This window comes from Melospiza georgiana, chromosome 1 (assembly GCF_028018845.1).
Source record: "Melospiza georgiana isolate bMelGeo1 chromosome 1, bMelGeo1.pri, whole genome shotgun sequence".
NCBI lineage: Eukaryota > Metazoa > Chordata > Aves > Passeriformes > Passerellidae > Melospiza > Melospiza georgiana.
This window is the reverse complement of record NC_080430.1, coordinates 142,060,540-142,070,206: the sequence shown is the minus strand read 5'-3', so window position 1 is coordinate 142,070,206 and position 9,667 is coordinate 142,060,540. Positions and strand designations below refer to the sequence as shown.

At 43.7% G+C, this 9,667-nt stretch overlaps 1 protein-coding gene across 1 annotated transcript; it reads left to right on the top strand.

Moving 5' to 3' along the window:
- Nucleotides 1–1,161: 1,161 nt before the first annotated feature.
- Nucleotides 1,162–9,458, top strand: HAS2 (hyaluronan synthase 2). The gene is made up of 3 exons (XM_058027522.1): nucleotides 1,162–1,827; nucleotides 6,298–6,399; nucleotides 8,391–9,458. Exons 1-3 carry the CDS (start codon nucleotides 1,201–1,203, stop codon nucleotides 9,321–9,323), a joined length of 1,662 nt encoding a protein of 553 aa, XP_057883505.1. The 5' UTR covers nucleotides 1,162–1,200; the 3' UTR covers nucleotides 9,324–9,458.
- Nucleotides 9,459–9,667: the final 209 nt, after the last annotated feature.

Sequence of the window (9,667 nt, the reverse complement as noted above, 5' to 3'; positions counted from 1 at the left end):
TGAGATGATAACAGCAGGGAAAATATGAATAATAGCAAGAAAACACAAATATTAAATCTCTTACTCTGAGAGGACCTAATTCAGCAAAATATTCAAGCATGAGTTTTATTGACTTGCAACACACTTGCTGGATTAGCCTTAAACAGACATCACCTGTTTTATGTCCTTCACATGAAATGCTTCTCTTGACAGAAAATATTGTCATTAACTTCTTACAATTCTGAGAAAGCCGTTGCATAAAATGGGTAATGTGATTGTCAGAAAAGGTATTTAGGTACCAATAGAGTCGACCTGCCTGCCTGCCCATACTGCTTATTTGTTTCAAGAATACCAGAGCACCCTCCGTGCCAGCCAGTTGCTCCATAGCCCAGAGTTTAGGTTAGAAACAGCCAGGTAAGCTAAATATGTAGAAGTGATCAGAATCAGCTGATGTCCTAGAGAATTTCTGAGTCCAGGGTGGAGTGTTGGCTCTGTTAAATTTATGCATATTTTTTCCACAGACTTAATCTCAGTTAAGCTTTAGCCCCTATACACTCATGCTTACGTGTGCATGTATCTATGTACACAAGTATATGAATAATGCATTTTTGCAATGGTATTGAGAAGGCCTTTTAAAGCACATGTCTGATTATATAAATATAAATTATATATATAGTCAGACATCTGTTTAAAAAATTATAAATACATTCAGGCATCTGTTTTAAGAATGTCTTTCCAATATTTTTGCAAACATAACTAAGCGACAGAAACAATTCAGGGTGGGATACTGTCGTGACATGGATAGGGGATGAGGAGGGGCTGCCCAGACATTCAGCTGTTCCAGTCCCCTGTGACCATACAAAGTGAGTGGTGGCCCAAAAGCCCCTTCTCCAACCTCCTCAGGATAATATGACAAGAGAGTCTTATCCAACCAGCCCAGGCTGCCAAAATGAGATCCTACACAAATAGCACCTTCTGTGAGGGCACTGTGAGTAGCAGAGATAATCTCTGCTACATTAAGTCTGTTTGGATTGCACTTTACATGGGGGAAGTCCTGCAAAGAGATGTTCAGTTGGGCAAGGGAATGCAGTGAGTCTGTGAGCTAGAAGCTCAGGGCGTATCTGTTGATGCTGAGATCTGTGTTGCAGCCACGTGCACCCCTTATGATGTCGTATATCAGCAAGTGGTGGCTCTGCTAATGGTTTCCCTGCTTCTTTGCAGATGTATTGTGAGAGGTTTATATGCATCCTGAGAATACTTGGAACCACACTCTTCGGGGTGTCCCTCCTGCTGGGAATCACCGCTGCTTACATTGTTGGCTACCAGTTCATCCAAACAGACAACTACTACTTCTCCTTTGGACTCTATGGTGCTATCCTGGCATCACATCTCATCATCCAAAGCCTGTTTGCCTACCTAGAGCACAGGAAAATGAAACGGTCGCTAGAGACTCCAATCAAACTGAACAAAACAGTTGCCCTTTGTATTGCTGCCTATCAAGAAGATCCTGACTACTTAAGAAAATGTTTACTTTCTGTAAAAAGATTGACCTACCCTGGAATTAAAGTTGTTATGGTCATTGATGGGAACTCAGAAGACGACGTTTACATGATGGACATTTTCACTGAAATCATGGGTAGGGACAGTTGTGCCACTTATATCTGGAGTAATAATTTCCACGACAAAGGTCCTGGTGAGACAGAGGAGTCTCACAGAGAGAGCATGCAACACGTATCTCAGCTGGTCCTGTCCAACAAAAGTGTTTGCATCATGCAGAAATGGGGTGGAAAAAGAGAAGTAATGTACACAGCATTCAAAGCACTGGGGAGAAGTGTGGATTATGTACAGGTAGGTATTAGAGCACCAGGTCAGTGCCAATTCAAACACACTTGGAAAGAAAGCAGCTTTTGTATATTTTGTGCAGCATGTTAGAGGCCATCCTAGTCCCTGATGAACACAGTGCTCCTTTCAGTCTGTTTGGAAACAGCTTGACCGTTAAAAGGGTATTTTGCTACCTTTTAAAATGGCCAGTCTATCTGTGACTGTTTTAAATTTGTGTACCAGCTACTGAGAAATCTGAAATCCTTCCCCTGCCTTCAGTACTGCGCCCTCATCCAAATGGCTTTGCTTCAGACAAAGCCAATGACCTCCTGAAAGCCCCATCTCTGCTCCTGTGGGTGAAGGTCTCGGGTGAGGCTTTATTTTGTGAGTTTGTCAGTGGCCCCATTTACAAGCAGACAGACAGGTATTTGGTCTCTCTAGGGAATATCTTGGAGAAGTGGTGAAGCTGTAAAAAAGATGGGGATATATTTTAAAGGCTTTGAAGGCCATGTGGAGCATTCAATAAAAGGGTCAATGTGTAGATTTGAAAGAAAATTTCTTCAGCTAAAGCCTGAAGGAGCTTTTGCTTCATCACTTACAGCTGCATTACCTCACTCACTGCAACTTGGCCTTTAAGGCCCTTATGACACACTACTCACTTAAAAATGAATTAGGCTGGGTCCTCTCTCCCTGTTTCCAAAGCAGCAGAGGCACATTTCTTTCCAGCTGCCTTGGATCCCCTGAAAGATTGTCTATGTTTTTGCCTTACTTACATGGATTCCTTGCTCCTGCAAATGTCCCTGCTGACTGTGGGAAGGGGAAAGGGTCATGTGTGGAGGAAGGCGGGTGGGATCAGATACTCTGGCTGGACACTGAGGACCTTTCCTTAGAATTCTAGGCCAAGAAGGCTCATTTGACTAATCCCACTGAATAGGAGATGATTTTCCTAAAGAACCACCCTCAGTTCTTCCAAGCTTCTCCCACAGTCAGGGCATGCAGCAGTCTCCTGCAGTGGAGCAGCAGCTCCCTGTGAGGTGCTCTCTGCTGGCTCAGGGCAGCTGCATGGCTGAGCCATGTGTGTTTCTGGGGCCTGTGCCCAGCCTTGTGTGGGTGTGTGCATGCTCTGCACAGCACAGCATCCACGTGCAGTGTCCCAGGGACCTGGAGGGGCTGCCAGGAGCTGGGCTGAGAGCAGCGAGTCTTCAGTGCACAGGAGGGGCAGAAAGTGAAGAGTGCCAGGAACTGCTCTGTTATTGGAGCGAAGAAAGTAAAGCCAAGATTTAAAACCCATCCTCCACCACTTCCCAAACTGAAACTGATTTATTCTTTCAAAACAATGGGCTTAAACTCTCCATTGTCTGCACTTTGGTTTTGTGCTGTGAGGAACTATGATGGGATAAAAATGCTGATTTTTCTTTTTTAGCATGGGTTTATAAACACACAGACATACTGGATTGCAGAGAAAGAAGGCAGAGAGAAAGCAGATTCATTGCAAGTTTCCTCCCTCATTTCAGCTCTTGTATTTTTCAGGGAACCTGGAAAAAATGTTTCTATTTCAATAGTCATAGCATAAATTCAGAAAAGAGAAGAGATATTTTTGTTCAGTTAACACTCCAGACCTGGCTCAGAAGGTCTAATGAATTTGTCAGACTGTAGTGCTGCTGTGAGCACAGTATGCATTGGTGACTGATGCCACAGTCACATCTACAGTCACATCTGTAGTAGAAATGCAGCCCCTTGGTGGCCCTGGCTCCTGCAGAGTCATAAAAAAATGCAGCTAAAATGTGGCTCTGTTTTATGAATAAATAAAGGTTGAGATATTTCAAATGATCCTTTGGGAAGACCCAGGGTAAATTACTTTAAACAAGCCCTATATTTCAAGGGCTAAGCAGTCTGCAACAATGATTAAGCACTTTTTAAAGTGGCCAGTCAGCACCACTGCCCAGCCTCAAAATTGTAAGCCTTACAGTTCTTAGAAGACACCCTGGAATTATGAACAGGCAATCATAAACAGTCAGACCAGTGCAGATAACGGGCTGTTACTCAGTAGTGGTGTCTCATTAAGTACTGCAAACTGCTCTGAAGGCTTGTTTCCATCCTAGAAGAGTTTATGAGTGTGTAGGTAATCAGGTGGAGGAGTTAATCTGGCAGGTATTATCAATGCAGAGTTGTGAGGTAACCAGGGTGCAATTCATCTTGGCTTGATGGATGTGCCTGTGTGGACAGTGTAGTGCAGTCTGAACTCAGAGCAGCTGGGATAAACTGTCACTGCCTACAGCAAGCTAAAAACCAGCTCCCTTAAGGTCAGTTGTCCCTTTCATGTGACTCTGTGACCCAAAGCAGTGATGTTTGGGTCACTCAGCCCTTATGTGGAAATTGTCTCTCAGGGCTGTCCTGGGCACACCCTGGCTAGGGAGGTGTCAGTGTTTTTTTGGGCTTCTAAGTGTCTGTGTTTCTCTGGTGTGTCCTCTGTTCACCTGCAAAAACCTCATCCAGATGGAAAATGATGGCTTATTAGATTTTTCCCAGAAACCCAGACATACCCACTGTGCTGGCATGCCCAGGACATGTGATGGTGTTTTGTTAAAAAAATCTAGTGTTTTCAGGATTCCTCATCCCTAATATATTAGTGATGTGGCTCATGGGCAGGCCTTTCTGCCACAGGTAAATACATCTAATGGGGTGGGAGCTGCTCAAGTGGCAGGTGCTGGAGGGAAAGCAGAGGGGCTGGGAGGCAACTGATCCCAGCTCACCACTCATGGTCACTAGAAATGACATGCCTGTCACTGCCTGAGCACCCTGGGGATTCAGCAAACTACAGATTCCCTGTGCAAAGCACTCTGCAACAGGTTTGTCCAGGAAGACCCAAGTAAAACTATAGGCATTGTTTTCCCTCATTGTTTTGCTCCCTTTCTATCACCCAGTGCTGCCACTGAAGACAGCTTTCCACTAAAGCTGGAGTCAGGCCTTGGCCAGGATACAAAGATGCTGTGGATGGATGCATCAAGTTAGTGGGAGCTGGAGATGCTTGTGGCTCTTATCCTGACAGAGATATGAGAGCTTTCATCACCTTTCTCCTCTTGGCCCCCTCTGAGTGGGCATGGAGGGGAGCATGTTGGCAGAATCCCAGCTCATCCCAAACTATGCAGTCCAACTATCCTGGGTAACCTCTCCTCTTGAGTCTGGTCCACAGCAAAGCCCCAGTGCTCTCCCCTTTCATAGAGCAGATGTAAAGGTTACTTCTCCCCTGGAGTGACAGGGCTTAAGTTGAATTGAAAGTTTGCATGAAAAGACACCAAAATTAGGATACCCATTACAAAGACTCAGCAGAATCTGTTTTGATATGCTGTTTAGGCAGAGCCACTGACTTGCTCCTACTGACCCTGTCTGAAGTCACAGGAATGCAATGTGGAGACAAACTGGAGGCAGTATGAGAATTTTTAGGGTGGGATTCAGTCAGTCAGAAGGGTGTTTCTGGGACAGTCTCTGCTCCAGTTCCTGGGTGTCTGTGAAATGAGTTCACACACGATGTGGCCAGTTCTTTCAGCTGCAGCAATACAACAAGGAGACACCCTCTTGTTTTAAACAGGCTGCAGCCCGAGTCATTCTCCTCAGAGCAAACGAAAGCAATGCCAGCTGTCTCACAGACCAGCCAGCCTGTCTGAGCCCTCCTCCTACTCTCCAGGGGAAAGCCAATTTCCTAATGTACACAGTGTTTAGTTGACTAGGAGTGTTTGTGTAGCTGAAATGCCTTGTGTGTCATTTACTTCTGCCTTGGTCTTTTGGAGTACTGAACTTCGGGACTCATGCCTTCTGGCCTTACAGATCTTTTTAAAAGAATGCCAGAGAAAAATAGCAAATAATTTCTCTACATCAAATGTCAGATCCCTGCACTAGTAGTAATACATCATGCATCTAAAATTAAAATGATTTTTTTCTGAAATATAAGATACATATTTTACATTAATTGCTAAACCCTTCTGTGAGTGAAAGAACAATTAGGTTTCTTCCCAGACTCCTACTTGGCTTTTTTTCTTTTTAATAACAAGTGCCTGGGATTTAACTCCTCGCTCTTTCCCTCATATGGCAGTGGGAAACATTTGACCAGGGTGTTCCAACTGTGTAGCTGATGCAGAGAAATTCTATGTCAGAGTAGAACAGGAATCTGCTGCACACCCACAAACACCATCTTATTCTGCAGTGCCCCATATCTTACTTGAAGAAGCCAGTCCAGTGTGCCAGTAAAACAAATGGAGCTGATACAGAGGATTGTTTGTGTGCACAGCATTAACAAGCTCTGTGTTTTGTGCAGCACTATGCCTTGCTGCCTGGTACAAGTGACCTTTAACAGAAATATCAGTGCAGACTTCAAAGTCAGATTTAATTGCATTCAGGAGAATATGCATTTAGAGTCATTATAATCACTTGCATGATTTTTATTTTCTTCTGTAGTGAACTCCTTAACCCATTTTTGTTCTTGTTTTTTCTTACTTGTAGGTCTGTGATTCAGATACAATGCTTGATCCAGCCTCATCAGTGGAGATGGTAAAAGTTTTAGAAGAAGATCCAATGGTTGGAGGAGTTGGAGGTGATGTGCAGGTGAGTGCAACAATTTTCAGATTAACAGAGGTGTTTCAGCAACTATTTGCATTGCAATAGATTCCTCTGCCTGAAATAGCATTAAATATAATATATGTGTATGTATTATATGCATATATAATATGCCATTATAGATGCTCTTTTCATACCTTAACCTTTTTGTCCATTGATTGGAAACTCTTCTTGGATGTGAGCACTGTATGGTTTTAACATCCATAGCAAGCAAAAAAGTAATATTCTGCCCCAATATGTGAAAAGGGGGGCACTGGCATTGTCAGGATTGTTGTGGCATCTTAGAGTCTCTCAATATAGCTGCTTGCTCAAGGTACCAAAGAAAAGCTATAGGGGGGCAGGAAATTGAGAACAGGTGTCCCATAGCCATGTCCAGCAACCTCAAGCACTTCAATTATATTACTACTGGCAGCCAAGATTGTTAGAAAGAAAAAATAACTTAGAAATGCTCTGCAGTGTGCACTCTGTGTGTTACTGGGTCTCCCATCTCTGTCAAGCAGGGCAATAGAAAACTTCTAAGTCAGACCAGCTCCATGTGTGTTAGGATTTTCAGCATTACTGAGTTTTGCTGATTGCTACAGCAAAAGGCTGGTGGTGCCTTTTGAAACAACTCCTTCTGCTGCAATTTGTAAAGAGAAGTGTGTATGAATATTTCTGTTAGCCTTAAGATCAATCCCCTGTATTCAGTTGGACTTTTTATGTGAGACAGAGGAGAAAGAGCTATGTAAATGAGCAAGAACTTGCTAATGAACGCCCAAGTAGTCAGAAGTATTTCAGGCATGTGGCTCATAACTGCAGAAATTAGGATTCCCACAGAAACCCGAATAGCTTTGGAGCTCTAGACTGACCACAAACCAGGCTACACAGCCCATGAATGTGAAATTCCAGGCATGTGTGAGTACAAGTGAAGGGAGGCAGGACAGGTTCAGCTGTGGCAGTGAGGGTTCATAAGCATCTGCATTGGGAAGGATGTGTGTCCTCTTTGAGGAAAGGTGACAGAATGAAGGCTTTGGGCTTTTTTTCCCCCAGTTCATTTTCCAGCATACTCCCAGCAAGCCCTTCTGCTTCTAATATGTTCTGGAATTAAAACTGACAGAAATTAGGACCATCAGAGCAAAAGAGTATTTTTCTAGTTGCAGGGCAATGTTTTATAGTTGTAGAAGGCCAAAGATCCACACACTTCCTTGTCACATCCTCTGGCACAAGGTGCATGTTGAGAACTTGGATGTGAAGCCACAGACTTGCACATCTACTTGCGCTCATGCATGTGCTGAGTGTTCAGGTTGGATGTGCAGCTGGGCTGTGCAGAAGAGAAAGACTGAGACATCTGTGTGGGCCTGAGGAAGGCTCTGCTGGAGTATCACCATATGGCTTAGGACAAGGTAACAGGCTGGTACTGCAGAGACAGGACAGGTTGCTCCTCCAAGGAATGCTAGACATGGGGATACAGTTCAAGGTTAAACCTTTAAGGCCAGACTTGTGATACCAAAAATGTAGGGCAGACACCATAGACCATGGGCTCTGCTTTTCTTATGTTCCAGCATAGTTTTGGGAGGACTGGAAGGAGTCCTGTGAGCCCCAAAGATGTGTATGGGCAGGAAACCAGCAGGAGGCCATGAACTCACCAGCTCTTCTTGGCAAATTCTAAATCCGGAAGGTCTAACTGGGGGCAAAAGGGAAGGAAAAATGAGACAGAAAGTAAGGAAATTTCATTGTGGAGAATAGGAAAAGTTGCAAGGAAAAAAAGAACCTCTTGGTGAAACAGACATTTGAAGATTTCATCTCACCCTTCCTGTCAATGTCCTGGCTGAAATGTTTGTGTAGCTCCTGGGTTTGCCATGAGTTGAACACAGGAGTGAGGTTCCCATCACAATTCATCTAATGGTGCTCCAATCTCAGAAAACTCCTTAATGATCCAATGTGCATGTTTTCTGTTTTAAGAGCTCATCTAAAAGGAAAACTTTTTTTTTATTTTGCAGATTTTGAACAAATATGATTCCTGGATCTCCTTTCTGAGCAGCGTGAGATACTGGATGGCGTTTAACATCGAAAGAGCCTGTCAGTCCTACTTTGGCTGTGTGCAGTGCATCAGCGGACCTCTGGGAATGTACAGAAACTCTTTACTCCATGAATTTGTGGAAGATTGGTACAATCAAGAGTTTATGGGCTCCCAGTGCAGCTTTGGAGATGACAGGCATCTAACTAACAGAGTGCTAAGTCTGGGCTATGCAACAAAATACACAGCTAGATCCAAGTGCCTTACGGAAACGCCGATAGAGTATCTCAGGTGGCTGAATCAGCAGACCCGCTGGAGTAAATCCTACTTTAGAGAGTGGCTTTATAATGCCATGTGGTTCCACAAGCACCATTTGTGGATGACCTATGAAGCTGTAATCACTGGATTCTTTCCTTTCTTCCTTATTGCCACGGTCATTCAGCTCTTCTACAGGGGAAAAATCTGGAACATTCTTCTCTTCCTGTTGACAGTTCAGTTAGTTGGCCTGATAAAGTCTTCCTTTGCCAGCTTCCTTAGGGGCAACATTGTGATGGTTTTCATGTCACTCTACTCAGTGTTGTACATGTCAAGTTTACTGCCAGCAAAGATGTTTGCGATTGCCACGATAAACAAAGCAGGGTGGGGCACATCAGGAAGGAAAACCATTGTAGTTAATTTTATAGGACTCATTCCAGTCTCCATTTGGTTTACAATCCTCCTAGGTGGCGTAATTTTCACTATTTACAAGGAATCAAAAAAGCCATTTTCTGAGTCAAAACAGACAGTTCTCATCATTGGCACAATACTCTATGCATGTTACTGGGTTTTGCTTTTGACTTTGTACATGGTTCTTATCAACAAATGTGGCAGGCGGAAGAAAGAGCAACAACACTACGACATGGTGCTAGACGTATGATGTTTCCGTGGGAAGTTACCCAGAGTTGTAAAGCAACCCAACGACCTTGTAGTATCTGTGGCATCAGACATATGTTGCCAAGGGAAATGGATCACTGCTGCTGGGAATAGGACACTTATATTCCTCTGGGTTCCTTTTCATCCTGCCAAAGTAAGGAAAGAAAAAAAATAAGAAAAAAATAAGAAAAAAAAAAGGGTTTTTTGTTTCCAAGGGGGGGAAGGACGCAAACCACACAGTTACGACCTGTTCACAAGAAAAGGGGAGAACTTCTGTGTTTATGCACTTTTTTTATTGTGCATATGCCTGACAGTGTTACGTTCTATATACCTCACTGGTCATGCTTA